The sequence below is a fragment of the Schistocerca nitens genome, chromosome 2 (genome assembly GCF_023898315.1).
Source record: "Schistocerca nitens isolate TAMUIC-IGC-003100 chromosome 2, iqSchNite1.1, whole genome shotgun sequence".
Classification (NCBI taxonomy): domain Eukaryota; kingdom Metazoa; phylum Arthropoda; class Insecta; order Orthoptera; family Acrididae; genus Schistocerca; species Schistocerca nitens.
The window spans coordinates 747165168-747192838 of record NC_064615.1 but is presented as its reverse complement, the minus strand read 5'-3'; the positions used below and the strand labels follow the sequence as shown (position 1 = coordinate 747192838).

At 42.7% G+C, this 27671-nt stretch overlaps 1 protein-coding gene across 1 annotated transcript in view; it reads right to left on the bottom strand.

Moving 5' to 3' along the window:
- The window catches only part of LOC126235303 (uncharacterized), a 485532-nt gene that overhangs the window by 105674 nt on the left and 352187 nt on the right, over nucleotides 1–27671 (bottom strand). The window contains exon 6 of the mRNA XM_049944027.1: nucleotides 17467–17857. Coding sequence (XP_049799984.1) covers nucleotides 17467–17857 — 391 coding nt within the window. The remainder of the gene's footprint in view (nucleotides 1–17466; nucleotides 17858–27671) is intronic.

Here is a 27671-nt window from a genome sequence, read left to right as displayed (position 1 = left end):
GCGTATATACAAGAGACAACATGCACAGTGAAAATGAACGGAAATATGTCGAGAAGTTCAGCGCGAGTACTGGAGTGCGACAGAAAGGATGGTCCTCCTCCCATGTGTTTAATCTGGTACTAGAAAGAGAACTGAGAAAAGTAACAAGCTTAGAGAATGGAAATAAGCTGGATAGGAGGATCAAGCCGCTGGCCGAGACAGCGAATAAGATCTGGTTCAGATGGTAACAGTGTTAATGGAAGAGGCAGTGAGAGCAGACTTGAATGCGGATAAGATCAACAACCTTGTAGTAAGCAGAGAGAACGGTGACGGACCTTTAGGTGAAGATGGTAAAATCTTTGAAAGAGCAAAAGAGTTTAAATATCTTGGGGGAGTTCTCAGCGAAAGGAGTGAGGTAGACCAAGAAGTAATGGCAAGAGTTCAAGTAGGAAACAGGTCAAGGTTTTCACCAGGAAAGCTGCTCAAGTCCCTGCTCCTATTAAAATTAACGAAGATTAGGATCTATAAAAAAAGTCCCGTACGGATCAGAAATCTACACTCTTATGCAAAGACAGACAATTAATGAAATATGATAACGCTATTCTGGAATAGATTTTTGGACAAGTGAAGGACAGGGACGACCGAAGAAAAAGCAAAATCAGTGAATTGCAGGAGTTGTACCAAATCGCTGGACGTCGTGGAAGTGATTAAAGAGAGGAGGCTGAAGTGGTATGGATAGAACGGTTTGAGACGGCCAGTTAACCAGGCAGGTAGTGGAAGAGGACATCAGGGGTAGCAGACCAAAGGGAATAACACAGCCGGGATGGATTGACAGGACCAAAGAGGTTAGGAGTACAATGGGGCTAGCTGGAGAAGAATACATGGACCGGAGGACACGGAGGAAGCTGAATGGTGGGAGCAAAGGCCGACTGCAATTTGTGCGGCCAAGCTGATAAGTAAGTACGGTATCATAAAAAAAATTTTCTTTTAACTTGGCGCTTCCAATGCTCATGTCAAGCGATGATTGGTTGATAAGAATAAATAACATTTTCTGATTCTCTGGACGAGTTATGTGTGTCATCATGTGTTTTACTAAACTTGGTGAATACCTTACGTACAATGAACTCCCTTTGGAACGACAAAATCATTTCATTAATGTACTTTCTCTTAGGATAAAAAAAATTTCAAGCTTCCTTGCCCTCTCTTGGACTCAAAAAGAATAATAAGACGTTAGCGGTCGGTGTTTTCCTCTTGACATCCCGCCTTCTTTAGCTCACTAACAGCAGAAAACTACCCCTACTACGTAATATTTCAAGACATATTCTCATTTACGAGTGCAGCACTCCATTAAACTAGTTCTAGACTTCCAGACAGGTGCATGGGAAATGAAGGAAGTAAGCGAGAAAGGAAGATTAGATTTCAACATCCCATCGATGACGAGGCAATTAGAAACAATCTCGTATTGGGGAAGGATATGGGAAGGAAATCGTCAGTGGCCTTTTAGAGGTACTATCCCAGCATTCGTCTTAAGCTATTTGGTATCTGATCCGCCATCCAGTGTCTTGCCATTGCGCCTCCTCCCTCGGTGTAGAGCCTTACGTATCCACGAACATACGAAAGAACAGAATCACACAGAAGTACATTTCTTACGTCATGCATAGCATAGACGTCGGTGTCTCGGTATTAACTTCACTGTCGTCACAAGACTTTAACCTTAGAAAGTTTACGAAGTTACAAATTCGAAAATAAGGCTGAATGAAGGAAATTTCCCTTTAGAAGAGAACGCGGCACGTTATACCAAAGACGTATCAAATGAAGTCACGTGGTAAAGGTCTCTGTGTCCTGAGTTAAAGCAAGACCATGAGGAAAATCGAACATGAACAAACGAGGAGTTATTTACTTCAGCGACAGACATCCTTCCTTTCCAAATGAAAAATTGGACCCATTGTTGTGTTTACAAAATGTGCGAATGTACCCGGTCCAGTCACATTAATGTGACCACCGCTTCCGTTCGACGCGTAAGTGCAATAGTCATTCACAGACGGTTGGTGGCAGCACTGGCAGTGGAGGGTATATAAAGTGTGTTGGCGGGAACGTGGAAAACAGTGCAACAATGTGGGAACGGAACTATTTATTAGAAGTCCTAAAGGGCATGATCATTGGCTTTCGGGTGGTGGAAGCAAAACCACTGAGTTTGTACTGTTCGTGTGCTACCGTCGCGTCGTTAAATAATACCGTGCATGCCAATCCAAAACCGGCGCCGAGGCAACTCTGGTGGAGCATGGGCAATAGATGACAGTGGTGAACGACTGCTGCGGAGATGTGTACGGGAGAACAGACGCACAGCTGTTGACCAGCTGACCGTCCGGATGAATCAAGGGGCTAACAACAGTGTCTCCTCAACGACCATTCAGCAAACACTATTTCGCATGAGCCTCCGCAGCAGGCACCTAGTTCAAACACCCAAGCTGACTGCTATTCATTGGCGAAGAAGGCTGGAATTTGCACGCCAGTACCGCAACTGGAAGTCCACTCAGTGACGACAGGTAGCCTTTTCTGATGAATCACGTTTTATGCTCCATCAAACATAAGGCAAACATCCTGCAACAGTCGTCGGAAAGGGGCCACGCCGGAGGAGGGAGCGTTATGTATTGGGAAATGTATTCGTGGCATTCCCTGTGTGATGTCGTCATTCTGGAAGGCACATTGCATCAACACGTGTCCTTTGGGACCATATCCATCCCTTCATGCAGTTTGGTTTTCTTTGACATGATAGCATCTACCAGCAGGTCAGCGCAACGTGTCAGACAGCTTGCAGTGATCTTACATGGTTCGAAGAGCACCAGGATGAGTTTCCCGAGCTCCCCTGGACACCAAACTCCCCGGATTTAAACCCGGCCGAGAAACTTTGGGACCATCTCGATTGGGCTGTTCGGACCATGGATCCTCAACCGAGAAACCTAGCGCAGATGGTCACAGCCCTGGAGTCAGCATAGAACAGCAAATTCCCCAGATTTACACTCAGCCGAGAATCTGTGGGACCACCTCAATCGGGTTGTTTGCGCCGTAGATCCTCAACTGAGGAACCTAGCACAGATGGCCACAGCCCTGGAGTCAGCATGGAACACCAAACTCCCCAGATTTAAACTCAGCCAAGATTCTGTGGGACCACCTCAATCAGGTTGTTCGCACCGTAGATCCTCAACCGAGAAACCTAGCGCAGATGGCCATGGCCCTGGACTCGGCATGGAACACCAAACTACCTGGATTTAAACCCAGCCAAGTATCTGTGGTACCACCTCGATCGGGTTGTTTGCGCCGTAGATCCTCAACCGAGAAACCTAGCGCAGATGGCCACAGCCCTGGAGTCAGCATGGAACACCAAACTCCCCAGATTTAAACTCAGCCAAGAATCTGTGGGACCACCTCAATCGGGTTCTTCGTGCTGTAGATCCTCAACTGAGAAACCTAGAACAGATGGCCACAGTCCTGGAGTCAGCATGGAACACCAAAATCCCCAGATTTAAACTCAGCCGAGAATCTGTGGGACCACCTCAGTCGGGTTGTTCGCGCCATAGATCCTCAACTGAGAAACCTAGCGCAGATGGCCATGGCCCTGGAGTCGGCATGGAACACCAAACTCCCCGGATTTAAACCCAGCCGAGAATCTGTGGGACCACCTCGATTGGGTTGTTCGCACCGTAGATCCTCAACCGAGAAACCTGGCGCAGATGGCCGCAGCCCTGGAGTCAGCATGGAACACCAAACTCCCTGGATTTAAACTCAGCCGAGAATCTGTGGGACCATCTCAATCGGGTTGTTCGCGCTGTAGATCCTCAACTGAGAAACCTAGTGCAGATGGCCACGCCCCTAGAGTCGGCATGGAACACCAAACTCTCTGTATTTAAACCCAGCCGAGAATCTGTGGAACCACATCGATCGGGCTGTTCGCACCATAGATCCTCAACCGAGAAACCTAGCGCAAATGACCACGGCCCTCGAGTCGGCATGGCACCACATCCCTGTCGGTACCTTCCAGAATCTCATTGACTGTTTTCCTGCACATCTCGCAGCGGTCCGCACTGCAGAAGATGGTTATTCAGGCTATCGACAGGCGGTCATATTCATGTGACTGACTGTGAATCACTATTGTGGTTACCCCCATTTCTTCTTGCAAGTGCGGGAAGTTGCATTGCTGTTCACTGGTTCCCAAAAATAATGGTCTGTTATAAGTTATTAGTTGAACTATGGAAATTTTTTATGTAGTTTTTGCCTATAAATATTTAAGTTGGCTCTTCATGCTGCGCTATTGACATGTCATTCCAGGACACTGAGTACGCCTGAGTGTTCGCCAAACTAGGAACGTATGCACGCAGCCTTCTGATCACGTCTATTAACGTCTTGGAAATATCCACCGTGTAGTTGTCTTTAAGATGTAGAAGAAATGCCAGAACAAACTGGGGCATGAATGAGAATTTGGTCTGGAAGGGAGAGTTGTCAGTGCAGTTGCGCAGAGCCTCTTCAGGTTGGTACAGTGGTTAGTGCATCTGCCTAGTGAGCAGCAGACCCGAGTTCGAATACCGGCCTCGGTACAAATTTCCATTTGGAACTTTAGCCTACATACATACGTCATAGACATTTGAGACTTGAAAAGATCTCTGGAATGATATATAGTTTCATTTGAATAAATACCTCATATTTAAATAAAACTTAAAGAGTGCGTCCAAGCAAAGCTAGGAATAGCACGACCAAAACACCAGGGAGCCACCCCCGGTTTGAACTACACTCTTTACATATTCACTGCGCCGTCAATGAACTCGACGCCTTGCATCGTTTGGAAAGAGCCAAAACAACACCTCGCCGGGCCGTACCACATATCTCCAGCATCCACCTATCGCCCAGATTCTGTGTTTTTCGGTCCATTTAAAACTGGCAGTTTTGTGCGTCCCTGTGAAAAATGACCTTTTGCGAGGTTGCCGACTCTAAATGTCCGTTGAATGCAGTTCCCTTCGCAATGCTTACTCGGGAACTTGTTGATACGTAGCTGCAGTCACCGACACCAGCAATTCCAGTCGGATTTGAGGCCGACTGTAATCGAGAAAGCGTGAAACTCGTCCGCGTTCCCTGTCAGGATTTTTTTTCACCATCAGTGCTCTTACGTCACGTTACATGTCTGCGAGTGGTACACCATTTCTTGCAGAAAGGTTCGACGCTTATATTATCCTTCGTATGGCTTTACAAGCCTGTGTGGGTCTTTGCTCCTCCCAGTCTGCCATATGTTTTACTTTCCTTCTCCAAAGCCTAGGGTCATCCAGCCATCGTTTGCGTGCTCTTCCTTTTAATCTTCTTTCTTATTTCTTATTTTTATTTGGGATCCCTCCATAAACTTTACGCAGTATTTTTCGTTCAAATATTCTGAGCTGCTGTTCATCTGTGCTGGTTAGTGTCCATGCTTCAGATTCATATGTAACCACTGGACTAATCATAACTTTATATATTGTCATTCTGAGCTGTCCAATTACCATCCAGGATGTAATTAGCTTTTTAAATGTGTGATATCACCCATTATCACTAAAAATTCAGGGTTTTATTTCAGCAAACGTGGAGGGCGGACTATTAATATCAGCACCTAGGTATTCAAAATTCTCGACCTGCTCATCCAAGTTCTCGTCCCGTGTTCTGTACAGTTTCACATATTTAGTCTTTCACTCATTAATTTCCAGTACCGTATGCTGCTCGGCTTCTTTCAGTTCCAGCTCTATTCTCTCCAATGACGTCTTTCGTCTACTAATATCGGCAACGTCATCAGCATATGCAGCCAACTGCGTGGTTTTAATACCTATCATCCCTGGTACTTGAAGTTTTCGTGTAACTGCTTCAAAGGTCTAATTTAAAAGCATTGTGACTCCTTTATTGATACTGAAACAATCAGTTAACACCCCATCCATTCTCACCACTGCCTTGACACCCGCCAAGGTTGCCTCAACAACTGAAATATATTTGGTTGGTATGCCAAGCAGTTTATATCTTCTAACATGTCTCCCTTTTTTAGACTATCGAAGCGCTGCTTGAAGTCCAAGTAGATACTGTTGAGTTCTGTATTCGAGTTCCATATTATATGCTTTTTCCTGTATTTCTCTCTGTACAAATATATGGTCCACAGCTGATCTATTAGCCTAAAGCCACACTGATAATCACCCAATGTATCTTCCACATATCGAACTAGTTTATTGTATAGGATTCCGGATAAAACTTTATATGTTTATGTAGTGACTGAAATTGTAACGATTACAAGATTTTGCTCATGCAAATGTCCTAATAGATGATGTTTGTCAACCTTCGCCCGAACTGAGTATATGAAAAAAGTCTAAATGTGAGTAATTTCAGAGGGTGCATGTGACGTGTAATGTGGTACTTGTGTTGTTGAACACAGATATGAAAATAAATGGAAATTAACCTTGCTATCTACTCCAGGTTTATATTTGCTCCCTTCGTATCAAAGGGCGCAGGTCGCAAGAAAGCACAGCACAGTCCAGTGGTAAGACGCTGATCTTATTGCTTTTCTGCCTCGTCGTTATGAACGTAGTCGACGAAAATCTCTCCCATTGCCGTGTTTAAAATTAGACACATACAGTCAAATAAGGAGTGCTGCTTTTCCACAGTTCAGCTCGATCCGCCACGGTGGCCAATCGCCGCAATCTGCGCCACGAGCAAGAACAGGATTCAACACAGGCGCATTGGTGTAAAGCGTCAGCAGATCCCTCATTTTCATCCCTCTAAACCTATCTGATGTTTCCATGGTTTGGGACCACAGCCATATAATACTGTCTAAATTAAAGTTCCGCCATTTCATTGTTTATTCTATTATAGAATCATGATTTCGTCCTTTGGCCTTTTTTCAAGTACCACAATGTTAAGCATGATCAGATTTCCATAAACGAAGTCATCGTCGAAATATATTATACTTGGTTATACAATGCAGGTGTCACAGTATAAAAGCAAGAACATATTCACGAAGCGTCCGGCAGAAATAGGACAAACATGTCTGTGGACGGAGTGGCTTTACGTAATGAGGCCTGCATTTGTAATAACTGTTGTTGGTGATCATTTAAGGGCACTATTATTCAGTATAGGTCAGACATGTTTGTTCTGTTTCTATCATACACTTTGTGAATACGTTCCCATTTTTACGCTGTAACACCTGCATTATATAAACAATTTTAGTAAATTGTCGCGATGACTTCGTTTACAGAAGTCTGGTCATGCTTAACACTGTTGTACTTGAAAACGTCCAAAGGCCGAAATCATGACTGTACATTAGACTAAAAAGTGTGTACAGTCATTTGGCGGATCTTTGATTTGAACGGTAATTCTATTTGTTCCGATAGTATAGGAATTGTACTGAAGTTGATCTACTTCTGGAGTTTGATTATAATATTTTTATAGCGTTAATGTTCTTTTTCTACGTATGGAGCTTCTTGTTGGCTTCAGATTCATCATGTGTGATTGCTGTTAGAGTGGAGTGCGTAAAAATATTGGTATGATTAAATTCACGATCATCCAAAGCTCTGTACCATCGGCTCTCAGTGTAAACAAGAAAAACAGAGCTTCCCGTGCCACAAGGGATGGTCATAACATCACTTCTACAGCGTTACTACTCTTGTGCTAGTTATTTTCAAGTCACAATTTGCAAACAAGTTCCCACTCTTGCCAGCTACTTCTGTGTCAGCTTAATACTACAGATAGCATGAAAAGCGATTCAAATTAATCCTTGTGTCAAGAAATGTGCCATGAGAAAGATAAATGACATGCCACGACACGATAACAGCAATCACATGGATGCATGATGATACCGTTACCAATGGTTTGCTTCGAAGATGGACGATATTGGAAGTTCACCAGCGAACACTCAAGCTTCAGTCACTGCTAGAGTTTATTACCGATACGCAAAGACCCTCATTCTCGTAGACTACATTATATAATACCTTATTTTACATTTATTTGTGCGTTAGACACACGTCGAGATGGTGAGATGTATACGAGGACATATGATCAATGTGAGAATATCGCAGAAAAAGTTAATTCTGAAATACAGAACAATGTCCTCGACTTTAAAAAGCAACACTGGCAGTAATTCAGTCACTGAAGATAGACACCAGACGCCTTCTAACCAGGAAGTACAACCTCAGGAATCAGGCGAAGAGTGCTTTCCAAGTTTTACAGTTACCCCCACCCCCATACCCATTACATCGTCGAACTCCCATGTACACTGAATAACAAAACAAACTGGTACACCTGCCTAATATCGTGTAGGGTCCCCGTGAGCACTCAGAAGTGCCGCAACACGACGTGGTATGGACACGACTAATGTCTGAAGTAGTGCCGGAGGGAATTGACACCGCGAACCTGCATCGCTGTCACAAATCTGGTGGAGATCTCTTCTGAACAGTTCGTTGCAAGGCATCCCAGATATGCCCAATATTTTTCATGTATCAGGAGTTTGGTGGCCAGCGGAGGTGTTTAAACTCAGAATAGTGTTCCTGGAGCCACGCTGTAGCAATTCTGGACGTGTTCGGTGTCGCATTGTCCTGCTGGAACTGCCCAAGTCCCTCGGAATGCAAAATGGATATGAACGGATGAAAATGATCAGACAGAATGCTTACGTACGTGTCACCCGTTAGAGTCGTATGTAGACGTATCAGGGGTTCCATATCACTCCAACTGCATGCGCCCCACATCATAACAGAGTCTCCATCAGCTTGAACAGTCCCCTGCTAACATGCAGGGTCCATGAATTCATGAGGTTGTTCCCATACCGGTACACATCTATTCACTCGATACAGTTTGAAACGAGACTCGTCTTACCAGGAAACATGTTCCCAGTCGTCAAACAGCCCAATGTCGATGTTCACGGGCCCAGGCGAGGTGTAAAGATTTATGTCGTGCAATCATCAAGGGTACACGAGTGGGCCTTCGACTGCGAAAGCCCACCTCGATGGTGTTTCGTTGAATGGTTCGCACGATGACACTTGTTGATGGCCCAGCATTGACATCTGCAGCAATTTGCGGAAGGATTGCACTTCTGTCACGTTGAACGATTCTCTTCAGTCGTCGTTGGTCCAGTTCTTGTAGGATCTTTTTCCGGCCGCAGCGATGTCGGAGATTTGATGTTTCACCGGATTTCTGATATTCACGGTACTCTCGTGAAATGGTCGTGCGGAAAATCCCCACTCATCGCTACCTCGGAAATGCTGTCCCCCCTCGCTCGTGCGCCGAATATAACACCACATTCAGACTCACTTAAATCTTGATAACCTGCCATTGTAGCAGCAGTAGGCGATCTAACAACTGCGCCAGACACCTGTTGTCTTATACAAGCGTTGCGACCGCAGCGCCGTATTCTGCCTTTTTACATATCTCTCCATTTGAATACGCATGCCTATACCAGTTTCTTTGGCGCTTCAGAGTATAAAACATCTTCAGGTGTCTGATATCTTCAAAAATTAGTTAATGTGTTAAATATTTGAAATTAAGCATAACCTTTATGGCTGACAGCGCGAAACCCAATTTTGTTGGCTTTTTTCGGCTTATTCACCCATACACTAATGAAAAAGTCAAAACGTCAAAATGTAATATGTGATAAACTTTAGTGCGTTCATTATCTTACGGGGGATTTCAGCGATAAAAAGATTCGGAAAGGTTTTAAATTACATGCAAAGTTTGTTAGAAGTCGCCATGTGGTCTCATTCTCAATAATGGATGGTTACAGTCTGGGTAATTTGTGCGCTGTGAGTTAAATTGCCTCAAGACATGTACGCAGTTTCTAACTTTAGTACTTGACTTATTCCGTTAAACCTTTAACGTAAGTTATGGGATATAGGTTTCGCCTTTTTTGCAAAAACACCATTTTTTCTTGTTACCAAAACATGTTCTGGTACTTCTGTTCCATCATCAGTGGATTTTGTTTATGAAATTACATTATGAGTTTACTAAACCGTATGTTGAGAGTTGTCATCTGATCTTCGTTAAGGTGTTCCTGTATTTATGGTAGAGCTTGCTGCGGAATGCCAAGCTGGGTGACGAAATATACATCTTTTTGGATCTACAGCTCTTGTCTTTCATTCCGTGTTTGACCAGCCCGGGATTCCCCAGAAAACTGTACAATAAATATGATTTATTTACCATTTCCTTGAAACTGAATAACGTGAAACCGGCCAGCTTCTGTAAATATCAGTAAGGAAGATAGTAATACCCTAACTTATTTGTTTATTTACGTAAAACACTTTGGTGACAGAGATAATTAAACCTCTGTGTATCATCATGCAACTCCAAATGCTGATTAGCGAAGTATATAATAAATAACAGGTAATAATAATAATGTACATCTACTAAAACAGTCTGAATATCCATACAATCCATCAAAAGTTACGACAGTGACATTATTTTGTTACTTTATCATATATACCGTAAACACCTGAACAAAAGTGTGATGTGCTGACGAACTGCAAAACGGTCGGTCGTATAGTACTGTTGGCTCTGAAACTACAGGCGTAGTTAGACTCGTGTTTAATTGCAAATATTGCATTATTTCGCACCTCCAGTTTCTCTTCACTTAAATTTCGTCGTAGTAGGAACTGTTCAGTGTGCTTGAATGTGATAAGTGTTTATAGCGGATCAAACAATCGGATGAAAAGAAACCTTGAAATCTATGCGGACACTTCGCCATTTTCCTACCAAATAGCTACAAGGGAATCACTATGCTAACCTAACTGTCAAACTGACGGACGGTCAACAAAAGTATCTTATATCATCGTACTGCAACAAATTGCAGAGAGATTTGGGGTTTTTGCCAAAAGCGGACAAAGATTTATTGGTCAGGAATTCTATGCTCTCGCCTCTCTTGTCTTTACTGGCTAACTTGAAACTTTCTTCCGTCATGAGAATTCGAAGTAGTTGATTCCGCAGTGAATGTCAGAGAGCGATGGCGAATGAGCGACTTCGTCTATAAACATCGTTTCCCTGGGTAGATTACGTCACTGACAAAACTAATTCGAAGGAGAGCGTCCTGTGTTGTTGTTCTTGCTGTTGTTACTGGCCAACACATTTAGCGGATAGCAAACGTTCCTACTACTCACACACAAAAAGAAAAAACAGATCCGAAAGTACGAACTTCGGCTTGTTAATTCTAAGCGTTCCGTCAGTAAAAAGTTCTTATAACAACTGTTAAAGGACTGTCGGTAAAGCACGGTGGCCTATCTCATAATTTTCCAGTCAAAACTTTCGACTAGAAATATTTACAGAAACCTTAAACATTCTAACCGTGTCTGACAGTTGTATCTCAGCTGATGGCCTAACATTCTGTCTGAAATCTGTTGCTGCTTCAGCATAACTCGCAGAACGGTCATAACCAAGCACGAGGCGTGTCACAAAAGCAGTGGTTGAATGGTTGCCAATACCCAAAGCTCCTTATAGTGTTGGTGTCTGGGTGATAGCGAGTTACAACAACTGTGGAATATAAGATTCTGTCGTGTATGAATTAGGGCTAATGATTCAATATCGCAGTGCAAAAGAACTCTTAGTGATTAACGATGAGACGTAACTTCTTATATCAAATGTTCTAAACAGCAATAAGGCACACGATGAAACATAACTTTCTTACGTCAAATATTCTAAACAACCATGAGGTAGTTGCGTCATTCAAAATCATCAAAGCCGAGGAAGTTAAAACTAATGTAATCAGCTCAGAAAACGATAGACTCTATGATTTGGGACGAAACGGGTGTACCCTCGATGAATTTCACGTAACCAGGAGCATCTGTAGTATCTGAGGTGTAATATCAAATAATTTCGGCTCCGCGATGCCCATTCAGACCCAGGGACGTGGAAAACTGGCATTTAGCACGACAGTTAATATGTGGTACCACGGTGAAAATTTTTGAACCCTGTACAGTCCTGTTCTCATGCTTAATACTACCACTCATTGTTTCTCCTCCTTAGATTTTTATAAGATAACCCGCGACCATGCATCTTGTCCTTGTCTACATACGCTCCATATCTCCTGTTAGTCCAGCCTAGTACGACACACAGTTAACCAGTATTCCTGTACAGGCCGTACACGTGTTTCGTAGATAAACTGCAGTTTTACAGTATCCTAATAATACGATGATGTCTTCCATTAGCTTTACGTACAGTGCCTGTGGCCATTACACTTTATACCCGGCACAGGTATTTTCATAGTCTGATGCGCTCTAGTTGTGACTTTCTAAATATATAACCACAGGGTATATTTCATTTTTCGGGAAGTGCAGTGTTTGCATGAGAATATTTCGTCTAGCTATGAATCGATAATTATCAGTTTTGACGTTGCACCACTTCCTCGCAGTAACGAAACCATCTGTGACATGTCTGACATTACAACTCAACTATCTGTAAACACGTTTCGTGAACAGATTCCAAATATTCACTCGTTTTGTTTATGCCCCACATTCTACAACAACACTTCCGTCATTCTCAGAACTTGGTGTTTGCAGTAGGGAACACGGGATGGCTGACATAGACGACAAGAGAAGTGACGCGGCTGCTAGCTGTGCTGCAGATGGGCGTGGTCTTGCGCACCCCTCTGGTCTGGAGTCTCCATGCCGACGGCTTACCTTCCTCGGCTGCGTCATCCTTGAGCGTCTTCCGAGGGCACAGCAGGTTGCAGATCATGTTGGCCACACACATATACGCACACGTTCACGTTCACCGGCCATCGCCCACCCGCACTGACCGCTCGTCCGCGCCGGATATCGTCCGAGGCTACGTGAGACGATAATGCGCCTTATCGGCGCAGATAACCACGCTTAACAATAACCCAGGTGCCGATAGCAGATCATGAGAAATCCTCTTGTTATTTCGCCCTGATGTTACGGTCTGTTTTACCAGCCTAATTCGCCCCCGTCCAGGCACTCCATGAGGAACAGCTGTGTTCCGATACGCTATGGGTACTCAGTGAAATTGTGGACTACTGTGTCGCATTTAGGAGCGCTTACAGGACTTCAGACTGCTCCAGGAAACTAAACAGCTTCTGATCTCTATTTTAAAAATGTTTAAAGAAAAATGTTGAAATGTGTGTGAAATCTTATGGGACTTAACTGCTAAGGTCATCAGTCCCTAAGCTTACACACTACTTAACCTAACTTACGCTAAGGACAAACACACACAGCCATGCCCGAGGGAGGACACGAACCTCCGCCGGGACCAGCCGCACAGTCTACGACTGCAGCACCTTAGACCGAATGTTTAAAGAATTAGTTTTTGAAAGTTTCATTTTTTCGATTCTTGGGCACTTTGTCGAAGTTATGGAACTGGCTTTCAAGACAAATTGCTGACTGCTCCAGTCGTTACAGATAACAGGTCCTAAAAATTTATCTGAAGAAGGTAATAAGTTGAAGAATAGCAATTTATGAAAATATGTAGTCGCCCGACCCCGAAATGACCTTATTGGTCTACACACAACTTTTCGTCCTTTCCAGACAGTTTATTCCATTTCTAACAAATGCATCTTAAAATAACTCAGCGGTTTCAAACCTGCTATAGGTATGCTTCAAAAGAATCACGAGTTCATAAGGCAAACATTAGTTATTCCACAGCTTAGGAAAAACTTACATTAGTAGCTTAGCAGAAACTTGCAAAACCAACGCGTCACGTCTACAACTGAATAACGCAAAACATGGAGCCTCTTCTTCTCTTTTGTCACTAGGTTGCCATTTCCGCTTATGTAGGTGCTGCCATCAAACGGATTTGACAGGAAGCCTGTAAAATAGAGGAGGGTTGCCTTATTGGAGACTATGGCCGTATTCGGAGCACCTACCTTACAAGCTATATTGTCGTTGTGGTCTTCAGTCTGTAGACGTGTTTGCGGTAGATCTCCATAGTACTCTATTCTGCGCCTATCTCTTTGTTTGTCTATATCTTCATCCATACTCCGCAAACCACTGTGAACTGCATGGCAGAGGGTACGTCACACTGTTACAGTTATTGTGGCTTTTTCCTGTTCAATTAACGTATGGAGGCGCGAGAAGAATGTTTAACTGCATCTAGGCGCGTAGTAAGTAATCTAATCTTGTCTCTGCGGTTTCTATTGGCGGATGTTGTAATACATTTCTAGATTCATCACTTAAAGTTGGTTCTATAATCACTATAAGTAGGTTTTCATGGTAAAGTTTGCGTCTCTCTTCAAGCGTCTCCCAATTCAGCTCTCTCGCACATTTGTGTGTCGAACAAACATCGTGCTGTCCTTTGTATACGTTCAATATTCCCGGTGAGTCCTATTAGGTATGGGACCCTCACAATTTTGTAATATTCTAGGATGGGTCCTATGAGTGTTTTGCATGCAATCTCTTTTGTAGAAAGGAATGTAAGGAAAGCAGTGAAAAGGGAAGGATGAGGATAGCGAAAAGTGTGTTAAGATATCAGGGAAGAATTCCCATGCTACTAATGGGAACTGTGCAAGGAAGAAAGTGTAGGACAAGAAAGATCCAACAAATAACTGAGGATGTTGTGTGTAAGTGCTCCTCTGAGACGAAGAGGTTGACACAGGCGTGTCGCATCAAACCAGTTGTGATACCACGCTCTCCAGAGGTGACGGAATTTAATTAATAAAATATAATTAGAATAATGAAAGCATAGGAAGCCTTTGAAGTCAGAAGTAAGAGGGAAATTTGAATTTATTAATGAGTTCTTCATTTTTGTCATTAATTTTATGTGTGATGCAAAAGAAGACGAGAGTTACTATTAGGCTGGTGCAGAAGTTCGTATCGTTTTTGTTTTGCGTGTTGGTATTTCGGTTGGTACGGGATTATTTATCAACTGCCATTTTTTATTTTTAGTTCATAGTTGCTATTTGAGTTTACATATTGTCATTTTGTCAATTGGAAATAGGGAGCGGAGCCGTGGACGCTATAAAATGGTGCGCCAAGTGGAAAAATCGGAACATTTCGATGTATTCTTCTGTTTGTGTTCAATAGAGGGGTGACATCAGCGGAGGGAGCCAGCAACATTTGCACCGTGTATCAGGACAATGCCAGTGGACGGAACACGGCAAGAAAACGGCCGACTTTCTCGTTGTAAGGCGGATCGTTTTCCCATTAGTGACTCTTTACGTTCAGGAAGATCATCAGGTTTCGATGAAAATCATTCAAACGTATTAAGCCGCAATGGTCCACTTCAGTGTACTCGACAATTGGCAGATGTGATGAACTGTGATCATTCCACCACTCTGCCCCCCTTCCCTTCCATTTGAATACAACGCACAGAACGTTAATACAAGCAAGTGTCAGAAAAGTCCTTCTGTGTGATGTTGTTCAACTCGCTCATTTACCCTTCAAGTAAGCTATTGAATTTTGTAATACGTTCTTTTCGATAACAACAATTTTTTTTTCAGAAAAATCATCCGCCTAGTTTATTTCAGTCAAGTCACAGCCGGTGTCCATCGTCGAAATTTTTAATCGGGAATGAAGGTGTGCGGGACGAATTTTGCACATAGTTTTCTCTTCTTCAAAACATTCTGGAGAATGTCTTGAACACTTGGTTTAGAGATGTACCTGACACGGTTGTTTCTGGCACAGTAAAGTTGACATATGAAGGTCTCACGACCACTACTTAACATTACCTATTCACAACTGACTGATCAAATGAGTTGCTTACAGTTCTTTGTCTAAGTTTCCACCGTGGTTACGGTGATGACGTCACTTGTATGTCAGAAACAAAATTAGTCTCGGAGGTTTCTGAACGGACAGTGTATGTCACGACTACTGAGGTGGCGGTTCAGTTGGGACCTAACAGCACAGCTTAAATTGAAACACAAAGGCAGCTATCTTCATTCAAAAAACACAGGAAATTACGAAGGAGTAATGTGATTGGCTACCCACATTCGACTCATAATTCGTCGTGCTCACTTCCTATCACTCATCACAGGAACCCTTACCGACAGCAGCATGCTACGGAAAAGCCGCAGACCCAGTAACTGCACTTTCGCCCAGATGGAAGACTGATGACCTGCAACGGCACATACGAGGTGTGATAAAAAAACTAACGGGAATCTTTTAATTCTGCGGGCTTTATATATTCGATTTTCAATTTTTTATCTTGCTGGTACAAATATACGTGATGTATTTTTTTGCATTTTCAGCTTTTTTGAGTATTTAGTTTATTGTTGGCAGTCGGAAAATCTATACGGGTTTTCGAGTGCTCGGCGAATTTTTACTTTCGGGAAAGACGGATAAAATAATTTGCATTAAGTTTTCCTTGAAAATGGAATAAAGTGCATCACCGCATTCGAAATGTTGACTGTGACTTTAGCCGAATTTACTATGAGGGAGACAAGAGGTTACGAGGGTCGAGATGACGTTGAAGTCGACGACCGCCCTGGACGCTCTGGCACACCAATTACGGACGACAATGTGAAAGGAGTAAAGAAAATAGTTCTCGAAAACCGAAGAATCACCATGAGAAAGGCTGCTGACAATGTCCTCAAATCTTTTGGGTCACGGCTCAAATGGCTCTGAGCACTATGGGACTTAACTTCTGAGGTCATCAGTACCCTAGAACTTAGAACTACTTAAACCTAACTAACCTAGGGACATCAAACACGCCCATGTCCGAGGCAGGATTCGAACCTGCGACCGTAGCGGTCGCGCGGTTCCAGACTGTAGCGCCTACAACCGCTCTTTTGACTCACGCCAAGCAATTTTTCCGGGTCTTATGGACATAAAACATGATCCGATATTGATGAATTTCGGCCGAAAATGACGTCGCGTAGACATCGCTCAGGAATTGCTGAACGAAGTCGACAACGGTTCAGAGCTTCTAAGGAAGATAACAGGTGACGAAACATGGATACACGGGTATGACTTGGAAACCAAGGTCCAATCGTCCGAATGGAAAATGCCTGAAGAGTCAAGACCAAAGAATTCGACAAAGTCGATCACATGTGAAGGTTCACGAGTTCCTCCATTATGGTCGTCCAGTAAATAAGGAATACTATATGGAAGCGTGAGTGAAGCAATCTGAAGAAAACGACCAGAATTGTGGCAAAACCAACTGTGGAAATTTCATCACGATAATACTCCAGCCCACACGTCAATGCTTGTTCGTAATCACGAAAAACAAAACTGTTGGGAGGCACCGTATTCGCCAGACATGGCCTCCTGCGACTTCTTTCTATTCCCGCGGCTGAAGATAGCCATGAAAGCATGTTGTTTTGCCACCACAGATGAGATAAAAACAGAATCGCCGAAGGAGCTGAACATGGTAAGGAAAAGTGAGTTTCAGAAGCGCTTACGTGATTGGAAAAATCGCTGGCGGGGATTACTTTCAATGGATCAAAGATGATGTTGACGGATAAATTAAGATTCTTTAATAAAACCAGAAGTTCCCGTTGCTTTTTGATCTTACCTCGTATTGATCCGAAAAAGAAAAGAAGCAGCAGACTTGTTAGGTACTGACCTGTGACTCCGACGGGTGGAGGCTGTATGTGCTGTTGCTGCTGCTCTTGAAAGAGGTCCTTGACGCGCGTGTGGGGTACTCCGCGCGGGTCGTGCAGGTAGAAGGGATCGCTGCCGGCCGAGCTGGAGCTGCAGGTGCTGGCGCGACTACTGGCGGGCGCGGGGGCGGCGGCGGCGGCGGCGGCGGGGGCGGCCACCAGCGGGCTCACGTACAGCCCGTCCTGCTGCGGAGGCGGCGCCGGGGCCGTCACCCCGACCGACGACGAGGAGGCGGCGCTGCCCCCGCTGCCCGTGCTGCCGCCGCTGGGCGAGCGCTGCGGGGGCGCGCCAGAGACGGGGCCGGGCGGGTGCAGGTAGAACGGCTCGCGGGACCCGCATTCCGAACAAGCGCACTGCAACATAAATATCTGAGTGTCTCTCTGGCGTAATGAATGGTAGGCGACGAGAAAAAAATCAGCTAGCAGGTATTTTTAAATCTACACCATCTCCTTCTGTCTGTACACGTACAAATTAAAACTCCCTGCCCCAGTTTCTTGCTGTATGTTTGGATCAGTCTCAGAAACTGCTATATGGATTCACATACGTTTTTCATTAACAGATAGAATCATACATGTGTGTAAAAAAAACGTAAATGTTAGTTCGCACAAAATCTTGTATCTCCCCACATTGCTTTGAAATTTTGACAAAAAAAAAAAAATGGTTCAAATGGCTCTGAGCACTATGGGACTTAACATCTGTGGTCATCAGTCCCCTAGAACTTAGAACTACATAAACCTAACTAACCTAAGGACATTACACTCATCCATGTCCGACGCAGCATTCGAACCTGCGACCGTAGCGGTCACGCGGTTCCAGACTGAAGCGCCCAGAACCGCACGACCGCTCCGGCCGGCGAAATTTTGACACAACGTTGTATTCGAATAATATATATCTACTGGAATTGGATTAGTAAATGAGTCACTTAAAGTAGTAAAGGAGTTTTGCTATTTGGGGAGCAAAATAACTGATGATGGTCGAAGTAGAGAAGATACAAAATGTAGACTGGCAATGGCAAGGAAAGCATTTCTGAACAAGAGAAGTTTGTTAACATCGAGTATAGATTTAAGTCTCAGGAAGTCGTTTCTGAAAGTATTTGTATGGAATGTAGCCATGTATGGAAGTGAAACATTGACGCCGGCCGAAGTGGCCGAGCGGTTCTAGGTGCTACAGTCTGGAACCGCGCGATCGCTACGGTCGCAGGTTCGAATCCTGCCTCGGGCATGGATGTGTGTGATGTCCTTAGGTTAGTTAGGTTTAAGTAGTTCTAAGTTCTAGGGGACTGATGACCTCAGAAGTTAAGTCCCATACTGCTCAGAGCCATTTGAACCATTTTAAACATTGACGATAAATAGTTTGGACAAGAAGAGAATAGAAGCTTTCGAAATGTGGTGCTACAGAAGAATGATGAAGATTAGATGGGTAGATCACTTAACTAATGAGGAGGTTTTGAATAGAATTGGGGAGAAGAGGAGTTTCTGGCACAACTTGACTGGAAGAAGGGATCGGTTGGTAGGGCATATTCTGAGGCATTAAGGGATCACCAATTTAGTATTGGAGGGCAGCGTGGAGGGTAAAAATCGTAGAGGGAGGCCTAGAGATGAATACGCTAAGCAGATTCAGAAGGATGTAAGTTGCAGTAAGTACTGGGAGATGAAGAAGCTTGCACAGGATAGAATAGCATGGAGAGCTGCATCAAACCAGTCTTAGGACTCAAGACCACCACAACAACAACAACATATCTACTGGAGCGCCATACTGTATGGCTCTGAGCACTATGGGATATAACTTCTGAGGTCATCAGTCACCTAGAACTTAGAACTACTTAAACCTAACTAACCTAAGGACATCACACACATCCATGCCCGAGGCAGGATTCGAACCGGCGACCGTAGCGGTCACGCGGTTCCAGACTGTAGCGCCTAGAACAGCTCGGCCAGCGCCATTCTGTATATAAATACATAAGTAATATATAAAGTGATATGTTATCCGCAAAAATCTCGTATTTGTTTGTTAAAATCTTAAATCTTCGACAGTTCTTCACCGATTCCTTTGAAATTTTCGACACTACACTGCATTGTAATAAGGGCGTTTTTTTTATATATCTACGGAAGCGCCATATGAAATATAAATATACATTATATATAAATAATATATACAAATGTTCTATATGTATAATATATAATTATACACTGTTTGGCACCTCAGTACGGATACAAAACACGCTTGTATTCGAATGTAATATTGTGCCAAAATTTCAAAGTAATCAGTGAAGAACTTTCGAAGATTTAAGATTTTGAACAAACGAATATGAGTTTTTTGCTAATAAGTGGGGTAGATAACATGCAGCGCACGTGGTTACTAGACTCTGCTACTCCGGTGAATTCCCATCGTTCCAAGGTCAGCGAATACTTAAGGATGCCTTGCGTCGCTGGGAAGCCTCAGCGAACACTTTGTCTCTAACGACAGTTTTTCACCATGTCGTGATCTATCATCTCTAGACGTTTGTCGCAAAGATTTTGAAACATCCTGTATATATCTGCCTAATCGTAACTGAAATATATGCTGAAAAACATAAAACTTACGCAACAGAAGTGCTTTTATCAGCTGAAACGCTCAGGACACGCTGGTGGAACATGAGGATCCGTTGCAGTAACAAGGACGAAACGGGGTAAGAGAGGGGGCCACAAAATGGTAGGGAAGTTTGACGAAACAGCATCTGGATGTAAAAAAAATCCTAAATTAACTACTCTCAAGTGTCCATTGACTGTGACAGATAAGCCCCTACATGAAAAAAAGACAAAATACGTGAAACAGCCACTAGTCCAGCAGTGACATCTGGCAGCGAGGAGTGAGACGCGAAGAAGACACGTCACCGAAAACTGTATTCAACGGAGGTGCTCAAGTTGCTATGTTCATGTGGAGCCACTCTTACAGATCAAATGCGAATGTACGTAGTTTGAAAATAAGACTGGTTACAGATGAGATGACAGAATCCACACTAAACCGGTACAGCCATGTCTTGTACAGACCAGATAACGACGTCATGAATAAAAGTTATGAGAGGAAAACGAAACTGTTATGCGCGAACTGATGTGGATTAACAAACAGAGGACAGCAAACTCTCTTTCTGTGGGTCCCATGGAATACAATTCCGTCCTTGAAGCTGTCCTACCGGCTCGCCGTGTCGGAGCCGCTGGAGACAGCAGTTACCTTGTGGTTTAAACGATGAGCCCCTGTTGGTCACGTCGAGGATTCCAGTGACACAGTTGTATTAGGCCTACTGCAAGCACCTTGTTGCTAGCTTCCACCCGTCCGAACTTATAACCCAGTAGTTTTCTGAGCTTGGGAACGCCGAACAAAGCCATACAAGCAGGGGGTCCCCACTCCGGCAAAGGAGAAATAACAAAAGTCAGTCCTGCTCACCTTAAACACCGTACAGACGGCCACTGTTAATGTTATTTATCCCAAAGGAGACACAAGAAGGGAAGCGAGCTCACATCATACAGTTACATGATGCTCTAGGAAACGCATTACTCGAAACTGGCCACCTGCCCCACGTCAGGAGCAGGTTGAGAAGTCAGAAACTAGCTTATAAAATCCTATGTCTTTCCGAAGAGACGTCATTCATGGGTGTAGTGAATCTGCCAGGATCGATACCGACCAATGATGTAGAGCTTCGCATCTTCGCGTCTCAGATTTCCGCAGTAAGCACTTATAGCTATATATCCATTGCAGAACTTGAATTTTTGGGAAAAATGTGCTTCTTGTATAGTCGCTTACTCTCAAGACAGAAAATACGAAATTGCTGAACTTCAGAGTTGGTCCTCCTGATTTCCCTTCCTTCTCAATCAGCCGAGTCCACTACTGGTGTCCCCACCATAGGACACACAGCCACTTTAATTTTCACTATTAACCCTACCGCAGATAGGTGCTGGCAGCTGTCAACGCTTAAAGATGACGTGCACAGACCTTCCGGTCACAGAAATACCTCTGGCCACTTGCCTGTCGGCTGCTCAGACTGAATTGAAGAACATGTCTGACAGAATCATACAGATACCAAAGATATAAATGACTCCTAAAGATTAGGAGTCCCCGTGTAGCAGGATTATACGACGAGAAATAAGAAAAATGTTGCGTGCATGGGCTTTTAACATATGCTGTCTCCTGATGTCTGCGCCTTTATTGACTGACAGGTGAGCAGGTATTCTGTTGGTTGCGATGGAAGATGCTACAAAGAAATGGATGTACTTCAATTAAAAATGCTGTTAAACGTTTGAGAATGAATTACACATATTTTTGGATGTTCTGTTATGATTCATTTTCTTACGAGCATACTTGAGCTCTGTAAATTCATCCAAAGTTCTGAAATTACTGTAGCCGTCAAACACGCTGTGTTGGAGCATAAACACCTGAACAGCAGTCGAAATCAGCAGAGCCTAAACCAAGAATTTTATGACGAGATAAAGTTCGTTTTAACTCAAATCTTAATAAAGTTAACTTGGTAAAATGAAATACATCTGCCGAAGAATAGCAATACTTTTCGATATGGTCGCCCCGTCGGTTTTAACCAATTCCAGGAAGGGTTTCAATACAGATTTTTTTCTCTTACTCTAGAAGGCGTAGCAATACGAAATTTCTGCTAGAGTTCCCGGGACTTAGTCCTTCTATTCCACTGCTTTGTTTGAAATCATTGTCTTTGATTTCATCATTCAATCTGTATTCTAGGATGTCCTTGCAGTATAAAAATTAGGAAAAATAAGTTACTTACATCGTAGCACAAATAATACTTTTAGGAGCATTATTTCGTTAGTGTTAAAAGTTCCGAGCGAACTGTGCTTACGGGGACACCTTCGACTACACGCTGTTTTTCTTCTGTCGATGATGTGACTGTAGATGTAAACATAGGTTTTGTAGACAGAAGAAATGTGGAAATTTAATTGCTCACCAGAAAAAAACTTTAAAATGATTAATAATGCTTACGAAATGGGGCTTGATAGGTTGAGAATTTTCTTTGAACAGCTGCGGGCGTGTTAAATTATAATGTATTCCAGAACAGAGACGTACAAGCGTCAAGCGGTCTTCGGCGCTCAACTTGCCAAACTCGTTTCCGTCGAGCTGAGAAGAGCAAACCGGTCCTCTCCTCATCCTTTCTTAGAAGAAGTAAGGGGACCCAGCCGAGGCAGAGCGCCGTTTCATTTTTGTCGCTATCAGCTCTGAAGGATATCTGTTGTGCTGAAACGTGTAGGTGCAAACTGAAGCAACTTACACCACATTTCATGTCCCAGAGAGACTACAGCGGGTTGGTTTTTGCTCATCACATCTAACCACATTTCCTCACTTCACGTTCGACATCCCGCACACGTCGAGGCTATTAACGTCGATTAAATTAGCTTACATTCAACTTAATAACAAGAAACGACGTGTGCCGCTTTCCAGTAATACGTGTAGACGTTATCGAAAAGTAAATTACTTTACATATTTAAAAAAGAACCCGTAATTTACAGTCTTGGAACTCGTAAAGTAAGAAAAAAAAAAAACGCTTTCTACTGAGCCAAGAATCCTATACTCTAAGGCCACAGTAGACTACGTCACGTATGATTGTCCTTAGTTGTTTCGTATCATGATAACAATTTGAATATTAAACAGTAAGTTATAAATATGTTAATAAATTCTGGCGTTACTACTTAGGAAATTGCCTAGATCCTGCCAAGGTCAGTAGTTAGTTTCAAATACCAGATGTAAGTATTGAGGCTTTAAATGTCTAATATCCTACGCGTCTTGATTTAAGCAGAAGAAGGAGAAGGCAAGCCGGTTGAGGCCGGGGTCATTTAGAGTCGCGTAACTTCACAGACTTAGCAACTGTTAAACATTTGTGGACAGAGCTCAGGCATTAGTTACTTAATTTAACTATGAGTTATCCTGCTCCACTTGCAAAATCAAATTCAGTCAAAAGATGTCAGAGCTCAGGCAATAAATTTTAAATTATGATAAACAATTACGTGTCTTTCAGTGTATTTCTGCAAAAATTGTATCGAGTTACTGGCAGTGTTTATTGAATTATTCGTTTTTTACCTTTTTCTGCTACTTTTCGATTATCAAATAATGCTAGTCTGGGTTGCTGAGTCTAGTAAATTTTTACAAAATAGCAGGAAATTTCGTTGAGTGGTATAAATGTGGATATGGTAAGCTTCATTTTTAACGACTTCGTTCTAATTTCCAATATATGCAATGCTCCCCTGTTTTTTTGGCAGCTATCTTAATTGATCAGTACCACATGTTTCCTAAAACTCATGAAGCATAAAGCAGTGATAAAATGTTTTTTTGTTCAAGAGATTGACTCGACATATGACCTACTTGAGAGATGCTGATGAGATGTTCCAACACTCCAGATCATTTTCTACTGGATAAATGAACGAACTTCACATGTAGTACGATCCCGATGATTAAATGAAGCCTCTTTTTGAGAAATTTCCAATGAAATTAACGTTAGCCTATAGAAAACACTACATTAAAATTCATTGCACTGTCAAGATGCAAGGCATCTACTCTGAATGAACACACAAGACGTTCAATAAAATTCCGCGTACACGAAATGTGACTGCACGACGGGTGTAACATTTCTTGGCTACTGGCGACAAATGTTATTGGAAACAAATGTTTGAAAGTTGCAACATAATGCGCTTATGTTGCGAAATAAATTCGAAGAGGAGGCCTGACCATTATGTAAACTCTGAGCACATCTTACCTCGCTGCTTTACTGGGTCGTTACCTAATAAAGCAGTGGCGTAAGACATGCTAATAGTTGAAACATAGCCGTATGGACTTCGTTCATTATTATGCGAATAAAGACGAAACGAGATATACCATTAAAGCACTGATATAAAATTACGGCCAACCGATTCTAAAAGTACACCTATGGAAGCAAAAACATTTTTGGCCAGGGAAAAGTAATTAAGTGTAAATCTGTGATCGACTCTTGACAAGCAACGGTATTGGGCCGACCCATCGTGACTTGAAGCAGAAGTGACCACAACTAAAGCGAGAAAAATTACACAAGAATCCTGAGCCTGCAGACATATCGGGTGTTTCGATATCAAAAGTGCATGAGGTAGGCTGTGAGGTAGTTTACCCACCCTTCCTCTGCCCCAAAGTTGGCTCTGTGTGTGTAGCTTTTGTTTAGGAGTATAAACTCAAAAAATGCCTCGGAGGGGAAAAATCGTTGTCGGATGAAGACTTCATCGGTACAGTAAACAACATCTATACATTGATACAGATTCCTTGCTTAAATAAAAAATAAAGGAAATCTTGCTTGAATAAATAAGTAGAATATGGTGAGATTTTTTAAATTTTTAAGTTTAATTTAATTTAATTTTGTTTTTGGAACAATATATTTTATTATACTCGTAGTGAAACCTCTTATCTTACTTCTAAAAGTATCATCTCAGTGTAAAAAACTATATATCGTTTGAAATCAAGAACTAGCATCTCTCAAAGCATGCAATGAGTTGCGTGATTTACATTCGCAGTTCGACATCCAAGCTATGTATCCAAATTGCCAGGAAGTTTCATAGCAACTTTTATTCCGATATGAAGTGAAAATTTTTTTATTTCTTAGTCAGCTTCAGCACGTCCAACATTTCGAGGCGTACATACCTAATGTCATCTCCACAGTAGAAGAAACATGACTTCATAAACATAGTTAATTGTATTGTTGACCGTGATCTCACATCATCAATAAATTTGTCTGCAGCCTGAAAATGCAGGATACAACATATCTCCGAGAAAAACTACAAGGTTGTAAGGTTAGGCGATCTCTTAGATTGCGAAGTCGACACACGACTGCTAATTCAACGTCCCGGAAAAGTAGCGCTCAGAACACGTCTTCCTTCAAAGAGGCGTTGCGGTAGTACATCAGCCTGCTGAAATAAACACTATTGGCCGATGGTCATCTAATTCAGATATCAGATACAGCTCGATCATGTTAATGTAATCTGCAGCATTAACTTCCTTCGGCAAAAACGACGCAATGTTGCAATCAATCATAAGATAACGTATTATCTACGCTCTGTCACGCATCACTTCTCGTACGACGCTTGGCTGTGTGAAGCGAGATGCAGACGTCAGGTTTTGCAAAGTGTTTAATGCTCATGGAAAGATCACTTATCAAAAATGTCCCTCTCTTTTGGGAAATGTTCTGTTCCTCTACGTGTCGGAAGGATATCGTCAGCCATTTCTGTTTTGATCTATTCTCTGATATAATTCATTGTATTAATTATGGGGCGGTTGAAGATGTTCTCGAAGAGGAATTATACGAGGAATTCGCAGTTCCTATAAAATCCTTCGATAAAACTTCAATGATGAAACCTTGAAAACAGATCGGGTACATTCAGTGGCTTCACTACTTACCGTAAATCCTCTGCGGTTTATTAATTACCTTCGCTGGCTACTGACACGATTTGCCGCTACCAACACACATTTTTCTGCAGAGAATGTCTGTAACCTTTCTCCATGAACCATGGACCTTCCCGTTGGTAGGGAGGCTTGCGTGCCTCAACGATACAGATCTAGCCCTGTAACACTAACCAAAACGGCCTTGCTGTTGTGGTACTGCGAACGGCTGAAAGCAAGGGGAAACTACAGCCGTAATTTTTCCCAAGGGCATGTAGTTCTACTGTATGATTAAATGATGATGGCGTCATCTTGGGTAAAATATTCCGGAGGTAAAATAGTCCCCCATTCTGATCTCCGGGCGGGGACAACTCAACAGGACGTCGTTATCAGGAGAAAGAAAACTGGCGTTCTAAGGATCGGAGAGTGGAATGCCAGATCCCTTAATCGGGCAGGTAGGTTAGAAAATTTAAAAAGGGAAATGGATAGGTTGAAGTTAGATATAGGGGGAATTAGTGAAGTTCGGTGGCAGGAGGAACAAGACTTTTGGTCAGGTGAATACAGGGTTATAAATACAAAATCAAATAGGGGTAATGCAAGAGTAGCTTTAATACTGAATAAAAAAAATAGGAGTGCGGGTAAGCTACTACAAACAGCATAGTGAACGCATTATTTTGGCCAAGATAGACACGAAGCCGACGCCTACTACAGTAGTACAAGTCTATATGCCAACTAGCTCTGCAGATGATGAAGAAATTGATGAAATGTATGATGAGATAAAAGAGATTATTCAGGTAGTGAAGGGAGACGAAAATTTAATAGTCATGGGTGACTGGAATTCGACAGTAAGAAAAGGAAGAGAGGGAAACGTAGTAGGTGAATACGGATTGGGGCTAAGAAATGAAAGAGGAAGCCGCCTGGTAGAATTTTGCACGGTGCATAGCTTAATCATAGCTAACACTTGGTTGAAGAATCATGAAAGAAGGTTGTATACATGGAAGAACCCTGGAGATACTATAAGGTTTCAGATAGATTATATAATGGTAAGACAGAGATTTAGGAACCAGATTTTAAATTGTAAGACATTTCCAGGGGCATATGTGGACTCTGACCACAATCTATTTGTTATGAACTTTAGATTAAAACTGAAGAAACTGCAAAAAGGTGGGAATTTAAGGAAATGGGACCTGGATAAACTGAAAGAACCAGAGGTTGTACAGAGTTTCAGGGAGAGCATAAGGGAACAATTGACAGGAATGGGGAAAGAAATACAGTAGAAGAAGAATGGGTAGCTTTGAGGGATGGAATAGTGAAGGCAGCAGAGGGTTAAGTAGGTAAAAAGACGAGGGCTAGTAGAAATCCTTGGGTAACAGAAGAGATACTGAATTTAATTCATGAAAGGAGAAAATACAAAAATGCAGTAAGTGAAGCAGGCAAAAAGGAATACAAACTTCTAAAAAATGATATCGACAGGAAGCGCAAAATGGCTAAGCAGGCATGGCTAGACGACAAATGTAAGGATGTAGAGGCTTATCTCATGAGGGGTAAGATAGATACCGCCTACAGGAAAAGTAAAGAGACCTTTGGAGAAAAGAGAACCCCTTGCATGAATATCAAGAGCTCAGATGAAACCCAGTTCTAAGCAAAGAAGGTAAAGCAGAAAGGTGGAAGGAGTATATATATAGGGTCTATACAGGGGCGATGTTCTTGAGGACAATATTATGGAAATGGAAGAGAATGTAGATGAAGATGAAATGGGAGATATGATACTGCGTGAAA